This window comes from Chondrus crispus, genomic scaffold (assembly GCF_000350225.1).
Source record: "Chondrus crispus Stackhouse genomic scaffold, scaffold_14, whole genome shotgun sequence".
In the NCBI taxonomy this organism is placed as follows: Eukaryota; Rhodophyta; class Florideophyceae; order Gigartinales; family Gigartinaceae; genus Chondrus; species Chondrus crispus.
Genome location: NW_005179015.1, coordinates 537,925 through 555,328, shown reverse-complemented (window position 1 = coordinate 555,328; position 17,404 = coordinate 537,925). Strand labels below are relative to the sequence as shown.

Sequence of the window (17,404 nt, the reverse complement as noted above, 5' to 3'; positions counted from 1 at the left end):
CCAGAAGTAATGGGTCCTTAACACCGTTTCGGTTGAAGATTTCCCAAGATGTCCGCTCAGACCGGTATGTGCAATGATACACAATCGTACTTGAATGTCCGTAGCTGAGTCAGAAAACGAGATAGCACCTTTCGGATTGCAACAAAGCTCATCAGGGAAACTGGGATTGTCAGGGCGTTCCGAGTCGGCCACTCAAAATCTGGGTCGGTGGAAGACGGAAGTTCCGGAACACAGACCAACCGTCGGACTGTTTTCACGGCAGACCAACGTCCGAGTAGATCTGCCCAGACGTTTTCAACACCCTTATGTGGAAGCATGTGTAGTTGTACATACATAGTCGTACGGCTCAGCGAAGAACCTTGAATAGAGACTTCTGCGAGAAGTCCGGCACCACCGACAACGCGTCAAACAGGAAGATGAGGTTGTTGCGGTCTGTGTAGAAATCAAAACCGTTCGGTGCGGTAGCCAGCCAATGCATCCAATCAAGCGATGCGAGCACAGCCAAAGCTTCTTTTTCCAGAATAGAACAGCATAACGTTGTGCTATTAAACCGTCTGGAAAGGAGACCAAGCGGTTCATGACGCTGATCCTCGCGAGGTTTCCAAAAGTCCTCCTGGGGTACTTGGGTGACAATACCCGACCAAATCGTATCGGATGCATCACTGTACACGCAGAGGCGTTTCTTGTCGTCCTGGTGAGACAAAATGACTTAGTGTTCCAGGGCAGATTTGCAGGCCTTCAAGGCACCCATCTCCTTTGTACCCTAACCATATATGGTAAGTTGCAAACGAGAAACTGAACGTTTGGTCGTTTTTCCGGCTCGGTCGTAGATGAGTTTCAAGAAGTCCTGTAACGGTTTCACAATGTGACAACATTGTAGGATACCGTTTTTCAGCCACTGCAGAGCGCACAGAAACTGCTGAAAATGTGCACCGGTAGTAGGAGGCTCTATTTTCAGGAGTCCATCCAACCGTTTCGGTTCATACTAAATGCCGTCGGCAGAGACAAGCCGACCACACCAGCGGGTCTGAGTAGCAAACAGAACGCAGTTGCGGGGATGTAGATTGATGTTGCGATCAGGGCAAAGCTCGAAGAGCTCTCCCATCGCCTTGAGCGAACCGGGAACGGTAGAGTGGTGCAACATTATGTCATCCAACCAGTAGAGGATGGTTGCCAGCATACCAGTTGGTAGAATGTCTGCAAGTGAAGATTGGGGGTGGGTAACGGCGTTGGTCGCGCAGTGTATAACCCTTGTCGGGAGTAAATTCCGTTCGGTGGAAGAAAAGATTGCAGTTCCTGGGCATCTTTCTCCAGCTCGAACTGCCAGTATCCATGCGACAAAACGAAAGTCGCGAAAAAGTGACTCAGAGAGTTTTGTCAGCTCATGCTCCAAGTGACGCATAGGATATTTGTCAGCTCATGCTCCAAGTGAGACATAGGGTATTGGTGTCGGATGGTAAACTTATTCCCCGGTCGGAGGTAACTGTAAACCGAAAACGGGCAGCACATGGCTTGTAAACCAGAAGAGGTACACACGCCCACGGTGAGGTTGGATTTGGGTACGCAATACCGTTTCGGATAGTTTAGGGACCGAATCCTTCAATAACGCAAGTTGTTCCTGTGAGTAATTTCGCAGGCGAGTTTTAACTGAACAGACATCGGATGTCAACTCTATGCGGAGAGGCTTAATTCGTGCCGGTATTTCTGGTGAAAAGAATATCCGGAACACATCAATGTTGATTCCCTCGAGTTCCCCGAGCATCTTATTGTGCCGAGGAGGCAGACCATTATTCGAGGCGGTATTCTTCATAGTCTCAACTTCCGTGTGGATTTCTCCACGCTGGTCAGTATCTACTGGGTCCAGTAGAGAAGGGTCAGGAAGTGGATCTTCTTCCGTACGGGCAGTATTGAAATTAATACGCGGGCGGTCGGAAACAAGATTACTACTGCTGTCCGAAAAGGCTCCGTAGTCGCGCATATGGTTGAGGCGTGCGGTCATGAGACGGCTTACAGCTCCGCCACGAGATAAGGACGTTGGGTTCCCAATGTGGGAGCAACCAGTGCCATCCAATACGGCGCGAATATTTTCGAGGAGGTTCCTCGTGTCGATTTGCGAGTGTTGAAAGAAGGAAGACCAATGAGTAGGTCTTCGCAAGCAAAGGTCTTCGTCCGCGACCAGGAAGTAAATGTTTTCTAAAGCCAGCCGTTCGGAGGCTAGATGTAGAACCGTGCGGGGGGCTGCCCATGAGCGAGAAAAAGTGAAATAATGCGCATCTTGTCCAGACTTAAGTGCAACACTTAACCGTACCGGGGTAATTGCTTTCATCTTGCCAATGCCCTGGATGTCACATTTTCCTGCAAGACGAGGAGAAGCAATGCTGTAGTCGCTTCCATCGTCACACCGACCGAAAGCATGGAGAGAGGTTTCACCATCTGAAACGGCAACTTGGCAGGACGGTTTATCCTTGCCAACCGGATCGGTTTGGTTGTTGGTGGCGAGTTGACCCGAGGTTCCAGCGGGTTTATCCCTAACCCATGACGATTTGGTGGTGTAGGAGGTTTTTTCGCTTCGCTGGCTACAAGTTGATTTTGCACGACCGTCTCGTAACTTTGCTTCAGCAAGTGCAGAAAACATTCTGTATTTGAGGGCATTTTGCTTACAGAGGTCGTACGGGCAGTCGGAAGGCCTCCTCTGTGACTTCGAACTGTTCGGGGAAGGTTTTTTCGAACCAAACTTTCCAGGGGGAGTCGGTTGGTCATGTGAACTTCCTCCACGACTTCCGCCACCACTGCGGTCAGCTTCAAACTTCTTACCGTGTTTCAAACCTGTATCTACGAGCTGGAAAGCATCTGAAAGCTCAACAGAATGCCTTATTAATTTCTTGAAGTCCTTTTTACCCTGGTAGTGCGAAAACTGGAGGTCAGATTCTAACCGCTCACGGAGCGACTTGGGCCTGATTGCAGACAGGACATTACCAACGGCAACATTTTGGTTGTTATTGAGCAACCATCCAACACCGTTACGGCGAAGTAGGGTGTGTTACGATACTGACAAAGAATCCATCTGGGGGGCGGGCGTTTTTTCTGTCATATCCATTCGAAAGTCGCGCTCCCCAACATCGAAGAGCGTGTCCAGAGTCATAGACTCTTGTGAATCTTGACCCTTGTCGTCCAGGTAGGTGCGAAGAACCGAGTCTGTGAGAGTCTCATAGTTGTAGTGCAATACGCACCTGGAAAGGGGGGTGAAAAGAAAGGAAAATATTTGGATATGAAAAGTAGTCCAAGTTTGGGGGACGCACGTGTGAATAATTGCACAGTTTTAATTTTTAATTATTTTATTTTATTTAGTTAATTAGTTGGCATTAATTTTGCTGACACTAGATTAGATCTAGAATCTAGCGCCGCGAGCTACTGTACTGGCTCCGGCGGGGCGATATATACCTTAGCCCTCTGACGACCAAGTCAGTAAAGGTAACCAGAGTTGCCAGAGTCTGATATCGCCTTGGTTGAAGTACGTCTTTTACAAGACATTCCCTTTAACTACAGATTACTTTATCCTTTGCGCTCGGGGGTCCCCTTTTTCCTTATCAATTTTCCTTTACTTCCCTATCCTAATTTCCCTTAATCTTGAGTTGGTCCCACCTTGTAGGATTGCGATCCGCAACGTGACGTCATTTGCCATCGGGCTTCTGTGTTGGTGCACCAGTGGTGCTTTTCTCAGTGTTGGCTCCATCGGAATCTGGTTGCGACCGATCCGTTTTTGGTACTTTGCCATCGGGCAGTACGACGGTGTAGCGCTGCTACGTTTTCTTCTTTCCCGACGGGCTACGTTGCGACGTCCCCGTCGAAGACCTTATCAAGGGTATAAGGTGTACAAGGCGCTCTTCGAGTATCGGATTTACGACCCATCGGACCAGGTTTACCTAACATCCCTCCGAACTCGTCGAGCAGTTGCCTTTACAAGTCTCTACCACCATTTACCGATCCCGGGCTGGGCCCTTCTCTTTGCCCCGCCCCTTATCAGGGATCCGAGCTACTGCGGGCCGCAAACCCGCTTAAAGAGGACAGGGAGCTTCGAACACTCCGTAGCGCTGTACCGTTGTTGTTGTTGTTGCTGTTGTTTGTGTTGGACCGTCGGACCTCGGTCTCTGCCTGACAGGCGCATTGCACTACAAAAGTGGTCTCCCGACCTAGAATTGCGTACAGGAGACCCGACCTAGAAACTGCGTAAGCTGAAACGGACTACAGGAGTCTTCTCTGCGACGTAAGTTTATTTAGGTGCGGTGGCGTTTTCTATTTTTTTCTTTGTGTTAAGTTAGGTTCGTTTTTGGAAACAAATCATGTCGACAAGCGCCCCCGGAGACGTGGGTCCCGGGGCGAGTAGGAGCGGATCGGCAAGGGCGTCGAGGATCCCGCGAGGTCCTCGCACCCGAAGCCAGGCCAATACGGCCACGGATCCCGAAGGTCAAGAATCCCCGACGGGGATTGAAGCCGACAAGGATAACCTATCCTACAGGTTTGAGAAGATGGGCGAGGAAATTCGCCAAGAGATGACGAAAAATCTCGAGGCTGAATTAGCCCTCGTCCGGAAGCAACTGGAGTTGCAAGCATCCGAGGTCCACACCGTTTTGGGAGAGCTGTCGGCTCGAGTGGATCTCGTCGAGAAGGAGCGAGGTGAGGCGACCGACGGTCTGGAACCGGAGGTCCTAGCTTCGTTGAAAATTTCAGTCAAGGACGCGAGGCGCGACGCGAATCAAGCCTTGGAGTCCTTAGGAAAATTTAGAACAAGCATTGATGACCGATTCGATCGCGCCGCGCAACGTCTCAAGGACCTTGAGCAGGCCGCGGAGCAAGCTCCGCAAGGATCGGACGACGAGCCGCTCCCTTCGAGTAGAGAGGGCGACTGTCGGTCGAAGAAGGACAAGCCCGCTCGTCAGCGGAGCTCCAAGTCGAAGCCCTCGAAGAAGGACAAGCGACGTGCAAGCAAGGGTCACTGTAGTGACGATCCGGAGAACCGCGACTCACAGTCGGAGTCGCTTGGTCCCTCCGAAGATGGTAACGGCGGTTCGTGGAACCATTCGGACGATTCCGAACGCCGTTCAGAAGAAGGAAACGGAATTTCGTCAAGCAAGATATTTCCTCCAGACGAGGCGGAGTCACTTCGTCCGCCTCGCGGAGAGACAAGGACGCGGAGCCCGAAGATGTCGCAACGCGGCGCGGGCCGCGATGGGAGGAGTTGGAGGAGCTGAATCCGACCAACTACCTCTTCAAGAAATTACTTTCGTACCGAACGTACCGCTTGCGGAACCCACAGACATATTTGTCAAGTTCCCGGCGGACCGCCGTACGAAAAATCAGGAGAGATATTCCGCCTAAAGTGAAGAAGGACAACACGTTGAAAGGTGAGGACGGGGTCCTTGTGTTGGATTTTTTGGCAAAATTAGTTGAAGAGTTCGATACTCAAGAAATGAACGAGGGGCAAGCGATCCGCTTGTTGCCCGAATTTTTAAGCGGCATCGCCTTAAGACAGTACACTTCGGTGTCTCAGACGGCCGGGCCCATCACGGAAAGGTATTCGTTTGGCCGGAGGCCGTACAGTGGTTGTTGAGGAGTTTCGCAACCGACGAGGCGATCCGTCAAGGCGTGCTCGCATTGCGAGAAGTTCAGCAAAGACCGTCTGAAGACGAGATGGAATTTTATATCCGTCTGACGGACGCAAGCAACCGATGTGGAAAGGAATATTCGATGGAAGAACAAATGAAGATGTTTATTGAAAGACTCGATTCGAGTATCAAGCCGATGGTATCTCAATACCGGCAAGACAATCAGGACGTTTCGTTTTTGAGACTAGTTAATTACGGGAAGGCGCATGGCTCAGCGAGCCGCGCTAAGGACAAGAACACCGAGAAGGTCACGATTCAGACGCTGTCGACAATTAGGGCAGGTAAGAAGCCGAGGGCTTCTTATCCCGGTCGCAAAAGTCACGCCGCCGTCCATTTAGCCGAGTCCATTTCCGCGTTAGATGAGCGCGATGCGCATGGAAGCAGCGAAAATCACTACGAAGGAGCGTTGGTAGCCAAAGGCGAGTTCATTGAGCCATCGGAGGGCTACGGACACGAGGACTACGGGGCAAGCGGGTCGTCAACTCTACCGACGCCCACATACACGACGGAGTCGTTTTCAGAGCCCACGGATCCCGTGATGATGTTTCGGGGGCGCGGCCAGACGCCAGCGCCGCGCATTCCGATAGAAGATAAGGGTACACCGTTTCGAAGGCCGGGCTGGATGGGAAGGCCGCAACGTCGAGGAAGGCCGCCGGCCCGTGGAGGGCCTAGGCCGCAATATCCCGTCAAGACGCACGGACTGGTGTGCTATCATTGTTACGAAAAGGGGCACGCCGCCCCAACGTGCATTCTTTCCCTCCGGGAAATGCACCGAGTTTTGGAAAATTATGAGGCGTTGTCTCCGATGGAGTGGTTAGGGATACCATCGACGAGTTACCTGAAGGTCAAGAATTAGTTCGATTGGCAGACGGCGAGCACGCCGAGTGCTTCAACGCCGAGGTCGAACCAACCCTTCAGAGGGCCCACCGCGGGGCCCGCGCCGTCGGATGTGAGAAGCATCCCGCCGCTGCAAGAAAACTAGAGAGGGGAATCTCGCATGAGTCTCGAGAGGCACAGGGTCGACGTACTGTGCCCGGGGCTCAGCCCCGATCCCCGTCTCTAGGGGAAAAATCAGACCCCGATGAGGAGGTTGTTGGATTGGTGGATAAGCCCAAAGGGCCAGCTCAAGTCAAGAGAATTTTGAGCCGAGCCCGAGATCATCCGCTGGAAGAAGTTCGAAGGCCCTGGTACAGGGTTAAGCGAAGGGAGTGTCCTGAGAAGATTTTGGTTCTTGCGCGAAAAAGCTACAAAGTTTACGCGGACATTGGACCCACAATCGGATTGATGAGCGGGGTGTTGTCTGTATCAGACACCGGCGCGGGACCAAACCTTGTGCGAAAATCGGAACTCCCGGCTGGAATGGAATCTCTAGTGTCCTACGGACCGACCCAAGACATTGGCGACGCGAACAATAGGCCACTCCGGACTCTCGGCACAATTAGAATGCCCGTAAGGCTTGGAAAATTTGTGACCGCAGCCGAGTTTATTGTATGCGAAAAACTAGCCGTTCCACTAATTCTAAGCGCGGACTACTGTGACCGGTTTGTGGAAGCAATTTATCCAAGGAAGAAAACGGTTGAGTTGGCGGATTTCTCGGAGGTCCCGACAGTTAGGCGGTTCTCGACGATAAAAGGGAAGAAGAATCTCGTCGCAGGAGAGGACGAGAATGATGGAAAGGTGGAGCGAATTTCCCCTACGGTAAAAGTGGCAAGAGCCACAACTATCGAGCCAGGGACGCAGCGCGTCGTGGAATGCACCTCGAAGAGGGCGGGCTTGGTCGTGGTTCAGCCGTACTCGTCGTTGTACGAAAGGCACGGGTTGACGTGCACGAATGGTGTCGTTCAGGTTGAGCCTGACCGGCCATTTCGTTTACTCGTTGCAAATTTTAGGACGTACCCTGTCAGGGTGCAAAAAGGCCAAGTGGTGGCAGAATTACTACCGCACCCGAGAGCCGCGCTCGAGAGCAAAACCACCATTGGTGAAGTTCTCGGAATTCAAGAAAGGAAGAAGGAAAATTTTCCTAATTCCACCAAGACGCCTACGGGCGAGGCAAGATGCGAACCGTCGGATCAAGACCGCGAGGAACAGCAAGGAGAACGGGAGGAAAGGCTCTCGGCGACGGCAACTACGACGCCGGAGCGGCGGATTGAGCCTCCCCCGCCAGACGTGGAGGAACTCGACCTGAGCCACGTGCCGGACCGGCTGCGCGAAAGATTCCGTCGAATGTTGAAAAAGTATTCCCCATGTGGGATGGGACCCTCGGTGAGATCAACACCACGGTCAACCGGATTGAACTGGCCCCGGATACAAGGCCAATTGCACAAGCTCCCTACCGAGCCGGTCCAAAGGCTCGGGAGGTCGAGGACGCAGAAGTACAGAAAATGTTAGAAGCAGGAGTCATCGAATCGGCGCAATCAGAATGGGCGTCGCCCGTTTTATTAGTGCCGAAGCCGGACGGATCGATGAGCTTTTGCGTAGACTATCGTCGGTTAAACGCGGTGACGGTAAAGGACACGTACCCTTTACCGCGCATGGATGAGTGCCTGGACTCGCTTGGTGACACCAAGGTTTTCTCCGCGTTGGACGCGATCTCGAGATATTGGCAGATGCCTATCCCTGAGCGCGACCGCGACAAGACCGCATTTTTGTGTCACTCAGGACTGTATCGCTTCTCAAGAATGCCCTTCGGGCTAACTAACGCGCCAGCGACGTTTCAGAGAGCAATGGATATCCTGCTCTCTCCGTTCCGTTGGAAGTGCTGTTTGGTGTATCTGGACGACATAATAATTTTTAGCAAGTCGTGGGAGGAGCACATCGTGCACGTGGATGAAATACTTTCTGTATTGGAGAAGGCAGGTGTGAAGCTCAAGCTTCGCAAGTGTGAATTTTTGGTCGAAAAGATCAAGTACCTGGGCCATGTCGTTCGGCCAGGCACATTGGAAGTGGACGCTGCGCAAACCGTCGCATTGGAACAAGTGAGGTACCCTCAAACGCAGACCCAGCTCAGGAGCTTTTTGGGACTTTGTAATGTCTACCGCAGATTCGTTCCGCATTATGCGAAAATCGCGCATCCGCTCAATCAACTGTTGAAGAAGGGACAACCGGTCCAGTTGGAAGGATTCGACGAACCGTGCAAGAAAGCTTTTCATAAGCTCAAGGACGTTATCTTGGCGCCACCGGTGTTGGCGCTGCCGAAGAAGAACCTACCCTACTCGGTAGATACCGATGCAAGCGACTATCAAATAGGCGCTGCACTATTTCAAACACACCCGGATGCGCAACGTAAACCTATCGGGTTCTTTTCAAGAACGTTAGCCGCAGCCAAGAGAAACTATTCTGTATCACAAAAAGAATGTCTAGCGGTAATTTGGGCCGTACAGACTTTAAGACGATATCTTTATGGCGAGCACTTCATTGTGCATACCGACCATGCCTCACTGAGGTGGTTGATGAACGTAACCGACCCCAGCGGGAGATTAATCCGATGGAGGCTCCGCCTCTCGGAATTTGATTTCGAAATCAAGTACAAAAAGGGCAAGGCGAACAGCCAAGCCGATGCCCTGTCAAGATTACGGACCGCAGGAGAAACCGTCGACGAAATCGACGACGAAATCCCATGCTTTATGGCCGAACCGGCCGAGGGAACGGTGGAGGACGAGGACAGTTTTGACGCGTTAAACGACATCCTCGCTCTTGAGGGGGGGACCGCCCCTGAGCGCCTCGATCAATTCCAAGCTGTCACTCCGGAGGAGCACATTCGCGAGCAAGCCGTCGACCCGTTCTGCAACCGCATCAAGGAAGAAATGGACGCCGGAAAGGTGAGAACGTTCAGCACGGAGACCGAGGAACTCGAAGGAACTCTATGCCGTACTGCGGCGGAGTTTGTACAAGTGGTAATACCACAATCGTTAAGGGATCGCGTCCTAGGGTTGAGCCATTACGCAAAATTGGCAGGCCACCCGGGAGGCAGGAAACTTTACAAGACTTTGAGATGATATTTTTATTGGCCTACGATGGCCCTAGAATGCTATGCAGTCGCGAAGAATTGCGCCGCATGTGCGCGGGAAAGGGTGAAGTTAAGAAGAAACACGAAGGAAGTGAAGCTGTTCACGCCCAAAGCTCGGCTGAAGTTTGTCGCCATCGACATCCTCGGCGAGCTAATTACAACTAAACGAGGAAATTGGTACATTCTCGTGATCAGCGATCGATACTCGAAACTGGTACGAACCGTACCGTTGAAGAAGATATCAGCTGCGCACATCGCACAAGCCTTCGTTCACCATTGAGTATTCGTGTACGGACCGCCGGTCAAACTGCTGTCCGACAATGGAACACAGTTCACGGCCCGGTTCTTTCAGAATGTCTGCCGAATTCTCGGCATACGCAATGTGTTCACGACTACGTACCACCCGCAAGCCAACGGACAAGTTGAGAGGTTTAACCGCACGCTGACTTCCGCGTTGCGAAAATATGTTGGAGAGCATCCCAAGGACTGGGACTTATTTAGCGACGCTGTGACGTTCGCATACAACACGCAAGTTCATCGAACTACAAACATTGCGCCCTTCGAGCTGGTGTTAGCTCGGGCGCCGAGAAGCATTGCGTTACAAGCGCAACCAACTTTGGAGAACTTTAGCTCGTCACGAGCATACTACCTGAAATGGCAGTCGTGGTTGGAGAGCCTAATGCGAGGCGCCGATAGGAGTTTGCGGAAGGAACAAGCCCGGTACAAGCGAAATTTCGACGCACGCCTTCGCAAGCCGCAATATGAGATCCCACCGGGGTCCTACGTGTTCCTCCGGAAGGAGCAGGGCACGGCTAGCGAACCAAAACACAAGCTGGCACAAGTCGCCACAAGACCTTATCAGGTTAAAAGATCGGATCAACATACGGTAGTCATTGCCATTGGCGATCAGGAGGAGCGCGTATCGCGAGACAGGGTGGAGTTAGCTCCAGCCCGATGGACTATGCGCCGATAACTGGCCTACGTCAAGCGCTACAATTCCAGGGAGACCCGGAGCTAAACGAAGAAGAAGAAGTAATGGAGGACGAGGAACGTCCTCACACCCGTGCGCCTACGTCAGGGGACCAGGACAATCTAGTTAGTCAAGCGCCGACAGCGGAGACATCTCCGGACCTGCGCGATTTCGGAAAGTCCAGAGAAGGAGATGAATTGGAAGATCTTCAGGAGGGGGAAGGAAACAGTTCAGAGAAAGGAGAGGAAACGGAAAACACGGAATACGTGATCGACAACATCGTTGACCACGGCTACGACGAGGAGAAATTAATTCTCAAAGTAAGGTGGTATGGTTATACGTCCGAGGACGCGACGTGGGAACCCATTGAGCGGTTACCCCGCAGTGCGGCCGTCACGTATTTCCGAAGGAAACGGTTGCCCCTGCCAGCGCAAGTCACGCAAGCGGTACCTGGATAGCTGTTGTCAAGAAAGAATGCAGAGGAGAGCCGGCAGAGAAGTCAGAAGTTTGAGGAAGCGATGCATGGCGCGTCGTTGAGGAATGGGGAATGTCACCATACCCCCGGAGGAGGTGTTACGCTCGACTGAATGGCAACGCGTCACCGAAGCCCACACGTGAACTTAAGATCGAGAGCAGGAGTCCGCATGGAGGAGGAGCGAAAATTATCCCAGAATTACTAGAGAAATGCCGGGAGGGGATTGTCGAATGAACAGTATGAGAAATGAGCACCAGTCCTTCCCCGAAATCCTAATCAAAATTGAGGATGGCCGCCCGAAATCGCCGGTTGCCCGCTCAGCTACTGTTGCTAGCCAGGGCTGGTTGCCCAAATATCGAAGTCAGATCGCGACCCGCGACTACAAATTGCGTATGAAGCCGAAAACGTCCGCCACCGGCGGCCCCGTCCAACCTGCTTCACGGAAAGATGACAAGGAGGAGCGAGGCGCAACGAGCGCTTACCGCGCAGGAGACGCCTTTTTTTGTAGGAACGGGAGCAGTGTGGATTTAAGACTGACCCCCGATCCCCACGCAACCCGCGTTTTATGGAGAGCCACCAAGCGGAGCAGAGAGGGCAACGAGTAGGGTTGGGAACGGGAGATAGCCGAAGGAGTCGACGTCTCGACGAGACAACACGGTTCACCCGACAGTTGCGAACGACAAGAGCCACGACGCGTTTACTGACGATCAGCGTACTTACTAGTTTACAACGTCAACCCCCCTTCTCTTCTCACCATCTCTCTCCATTGTTTCGGTTTTAGTTGGTTGTTCGTTTTTTTGTGTGCGTTTGTTTTGTTATGTTATGTTTATTTTTTCTGCCGTTGTCTAGGACACGACTTCTAGCGGCGCAAGTCGATCAGTGAGTCTGCAACGACCAGACGAAGGCTAGTGCCATGAGAAAGGAAAGAAGGAACCGATGCGGGGGCCTGGTCAAGACAAGTAAGCTACGACGAGGGAGGAGATGTGAGGTATCGCGGGTCGATTCGACCAAGAGAAGACTGTATCCGACGGGAAAGGCACAGTGTGCACGAGACGGGAAAACTGAAGGAAGAGTCTGGAGGGGGAGGAGCCCCACCCCCTTCCGCAACAGGGGATATTGTTGATTGACGGAAGGGATAATCAAAAGGGGACGCACCAGTCGCCTTGACGCCGCTCCGCAAGCCCCGATACAGAGGCTTGTTGAGCAGAAATAATTACTAACCGAGGCAAAACCGCGACAAGGACAAGCATAGTTCCACCACGACGTTAGCAACAACGCGTCGATTGCGACTAACACTGACGTCCCTGTGGTACTTCTGGCATACGCGCGACGCAGCCACCGATCCGTAGCTATGCCCTACTATGTTTTTTGTTGTATTATTATTATTTTTTGTTTGCGTTCTCTTTTGTTTCGTTCACCTTGGAGGTCCAGAGGTACCGACCGCGTCCTGTGAACGTCGATCAGCGGGTATATCGGGCATTAGAAGGAGGATACGGCCGCGGTACACGGAAGAACGTCCTCCACGGTATATGGCAAGCTCGGCTTGTCTGGGGAGCGAGAGACGTTATAGGGAGTCGGGAACAGCCATCACGATGGCCTCGGGAAACGCTGCAGTAGCGTAGAAAGGACGAGACGACGCAGACAGAGAGGGATGAGTGACGGGTCGAGCGCGTGAAGCGTTGGGTACGTAGAAAACGTACAAACGGCACACGCAAGTCTGTACCCGCCGCCACGCGAAGAGGCAAACAAGGAAAAGGGGAACACGACCGTCCCGTACGAGATGTCGAAGAAGGAGAGCGACGTTAACCGTCGACAACACCCCCAAGCCAGAGCAGAAAAAAAGGGACTTAGGCGATTTCATCTGAAAACCTCCCTCACCGGAATGCAAGAGCCGCCGCAGTCGAACCACGAAAACGAAAATTCACTGTAGTCTCAGGCTGAGGTGGGATACCTCCTGAGACACGATCACGCGCACGAGACAGGGCGCTTGGATCAGAGATCCGTCCTCGTGATGCGAAAATTAACCAAGAAAATACTTAGAGGTCGTCAGAAAAACGCTGGACGAGCGGTAACAGCCGAAAATGGACCAAGGGGGTAACCTTCGAAACTTTATTGACAAAGCTAGGGGGAAACCGTACTTGTTGGTCGCACGAAAACAGAGGAGGGCTGGCTACAGCCCATGGCACAAGTACACCAGGTCACCCGATCACACCGTCGTGAGCCATCGTGCAAGACACAATGCCGCCGTCGGCATGGCCATGTAAAATGAGTTCCGTACGTACGCCAAAGACGACCGAACCCCTGCTTAACACCCCGGATTCCTGTTCTCGCGACTCGCCTCATTGTTCGAGGCAGCTGAGAGAAAAAAGAAAAATGGAGAAGAGAGAACAGAGAAATGGTAATCCTCACGTCAATGAGGACCGATTTGCGACGTTTCATTGAGGGGGCAATCGGGAGTCTCGCGCCATCTTCCAACAAGAACGATCCGGAGCGCCAAGGAGAGGAGAGCAACTCCGGAGTAGAGAGATCGTCGATCGAGGAGCTCCTTATCAATGACCGAGCCGTGGCTCGACGCGACGGACGACGTGACGCTTACGTTCTCGTTGTTACCCCAAGCGAACTACCGAGATGACATCCTTCCTTTAATCCCACTACTGTCTCGCACCTTGACCCTCTTGCTGCTTTGCTATGTTTTTTTATTTTGCCCTAAGTTCCGGTGCATTTTTATTTTTATCTCACGCCTTGTTGTGAAGGCCTAACACCACCCCACGCTGCGACATCGACATTAAGGACGACCGACAGGATGTCAATCATGACGACACACACCCCCCGTTGGGAGGGAGATAAGCCAGGAGACCAAGACGGCTACGCACGACGCGCGGAGTTGAACAAATAATTGGAGACACGCGGAAGAAAGGATGGACGTCCATCGCACGACATGAGAAGAAGTGCGCATTCGCCGAGTGTGTGACATCGCTACTGGAAGATGAACAGTAAGAGGCGGTCGATGACTAAGGAAATCAGGAACGCATTCGTAAGCAACGTGTGTTATCACGGCATGGAGGACGCCAGGCGTAGAAATGAGGATCGGAAAACGGGACGAATGCTGTTAACTGAATGAACGCCGATCCAACAACCCTACACCGCAGCGGTAATGCAGTGCCGCGGATATGAGACAACGCACGATGATGCGGAAAACATATCACGAAAGATCTTTTCGATCACAGAGGGCTGGTCGCGACGTTCGAAAGAAGCCGAGCTGTGTGCGACGAAAGCTCAGTGAAGGGACAGCTAGCATCAGTCCCGAACCTTCCTTCGAAAGACTGAAGAACTCTGATGGCATCACTCCGATGAGAACAGATCGTCACAGACCCACATGCCCACATATGTTCCAATTCTACGAGGCGACATGAGGATTAGCACCCAGAGTACAAAGGAGATGAGACGCAGGATCGGGGCTATCGCAGGGGATACTGAACAAGGCGGGTTCATTGGACAGAGGGAACCCCTAATCACGAATTAATATATTCCTCGACGAGATAACTGGGCGAGTAAGGGAACCGCCTGACGGGAATGAAAGAGGGGAGCCTTATTAGAGGCAACAGGAGCCACAGACTCCAGCGACGAAGATAAACGCGTACTCTCTAGGGCGTGTACCTTGCGGAGACGCAGGAAAATACAAAGAGGAGGGACTGCGGGTTGAGATTTTTTTCCGGTCGGCACGTCAACCAGCACATCTCATTTCACAACTTCTCAGGTATTTCCTGCCCGGTCGATGGAGATTGAGGACAGCCGTCGGCGACAGTACGCCCGAACTGGGAAAAGAGGAGGTAAGCGAGGAATCTGAAGAGGTAAAAGAGCGCATGAAAAGAGGAGGGAAAATTGTCATGGATAAAGAGGAGGGATTGAAGAGAAGGAAATATAGGGGGATCAGGAAAGGGAAAATTGAAACGCAGAAGAGGAGGAAGTTGGTGAAAAGAGGGGTACGACCGCAGTGACGGTACGCAGGGAACAAGAAAAGAAAAGAGAAAAAGAGGAGGAAGTAGTGAGGTGAAGAGAAGGAGGAAGGAGGTATAAGGGTGCCACCGTGATTATGACGGGGTGGGCATCAATGAGAAAAAGAGGAGGAAACGAAGGGACGAAGGAGCACGCAGGAAAATTCAATTTAGGGATCAAAGGCGACATGACGAGGTCGCAAATTCAACGTCACGCAGGCAGGATAGAGATGCGACAAGCTAGCACGAGGGAAGTGTCGCGCCCGTCAGCTCAGACGGGAGGGTTGCCAAAGAATTTGCCCTTTGGAAGTGATGACACGAGGCGAGCTAAAACTCGCAGGTCGTCAATCGAGGCTCCTTGCAGAGCCTCTCCCTCAATACCGTGAGCACGGAGCAAGGCACAGTATACGCTCGTGACGTCGTGGGTATTTTTGGAAATTGTTGGGGCCGGGGGGGAGATATCACTTCCCTCACCGATAATGTTTCAGTGTGGCCTGCCGAGGGAATTTCGACAGCTGGAGGCGCCTTTGACGAGGATGGAGAGGCCAGGGCTGCGCGCGGGGAAGCAGGGACAGCCGATCGAGGAGGAATTGGAGAGGAAGGACGGGAGCATACTTGAAGCTCCCGGGGGTCAGATGTGACGATGGGGGTGACGTCGGGAACCGGTGTTTGGTTTCCGAATCGACGGCTCGTTTGAGCTTCCCACGCTGAGCAGAGGGTCGATGACCCGGGGTTGAACCACACGAAGTCGCCCGCGGCTGGGTGGTTTCGACCAGGGGAGAAAGAGGGACGTTGGCGATTGAAGGATCGAGAGGAGTTTTGCGGAGGGACACAGTCCCAATCCACGCCCTCGATAGTATCAAGGAGGGAGCGTATTTCGCGATTGCCATCAGAGCCACCCAGAGGGACAGAGAAGTCCAATAGACGCATTTGTGCTATCAGCTTTGCGGGGAGGTGCCATAGGCGCCAGCAATCATAGGTCTCCCACAAGAGGGTCGCAGCTACTTTGACGCACCACTCTGTGAGGAAGACCACCCATAACCCGTGTTGCGGATCTCGCAGGTAGCTGCCATAGTACGTGAGTATGGGTCCCATTTCGGCCCAAAAGCCTTGAATCACCTCGTACTGGCTCCACCATGAGAGGATGCGCTGGTAACGACTTGCATAATGCCGACGGGAAATCTCGCGCGCCTCTACCATTTGGTAGCCGATGAAGTACCCCGTATCAGACCGAATACGCCGTTCAAAACGCACTGTGTTCTGAAAGAAGAAAATACCCCCGCGTTTTAAATGACGGAAATTCGAAGGGATAATGGGTTCGGTCCAGAAGATGGCATCGGATGTGACAGTATGTTGGTTTCGCCACAGGCGATCCGCCTCGGCGGCAGGGTCACCAAAGGTGATATCAATGAGATTGTCCAAGTAGAGGCGTTCGCCCTCTGTACGACAACGCCAGGTGTCGCAACCGTATGTCGAGGGTATGAGGGTGTCGGAAATGGGGATGGCAAGCCGAGCGAATATGGCCTCCATAAATCGCATGGAGAGAGTGGAACGGCCCCGTGGGGGAGGATGACGTAGGATGGAAGTCGGAACTGCTATACGGGTTCGCCAGTCAAAGGAGCGGATGGCAAGCACCGGGAGATTACCGGGAAGCATGCCCGCGTCGTCAGCGAATTGGTGTTCGATTTTGGAAACGTCGCCAATACCCACGGAGGAGAACCACTGGGCCGAGGCAAATAAGGAAAGATGTTCGTGCATGATTTTGTCCTGTAGCTCTTCGAGCGAGGGGTAGTGGCGGGCTACCCAAGAGGGATGATAACCTGGATGAAAGGCCGGGTCGGAGACGTCCGAATCAGGAGGACGTCGGGGTATAGGAGGGAGGTCGACGGAAGCGCGAGACTTGTTTGCGAAGCCGACACCGGTGCGTCGACGGGCAGTGTTTTCGCCCGCGAGCTCAGGAGGTGGAGAACACGTGGGATTCGTCTTGTCCTTGCTCATGCGGGGACAGTCAGTCAGGAATGGAAAAGTGGGGGGGTCGAGAAGAGAAGAAGGAGTTGGAGATCAAGGAGTGTAGCCGATGTGCAAGAACGCTCAGAAGGGGGATATGTAGTGCAATACGCACCTGGAAAGGGGGGTGAAAAGAAAGGAAAATATTTGGATATGAAAAGTAGTCCGGGTTTGGGGGATGCACGTGTGAATAATTGCACAGTTTTAATTTTTAATTATTTTATTTTATTTAGTTAATTAGTTGGCATTAATTTTGCTGACACTAGATTAGATCTAGAATCTAGCGCC

General features: G+C 52.5%; 1 protein-coding gene; it reads left to right on the top strand.

The window, feature by feature from the left end:
* The first annotated feature begins 12,027 nt into the window (after positions 1-12,027).
* On the top strand, positions 12,028-13,423 carry CHC_T00002488001 (hypothetical protein). XM_005713750.1 is given in 2 exon segments: positions 12,028-12,237; positions 12,238-13,423. The coding sequence occupies 1 exon segment, from the start codon at positions 12,028-12,030 to the stop codon at positions 12,235-12,237; it is 210 nt and encodes a 69-aa protein (XP_005713807.1). The 3' UTR covers positions 12,238-13,423.
* Positions 13,424-17,404: the final 3,981 nt, after the last annotated feature.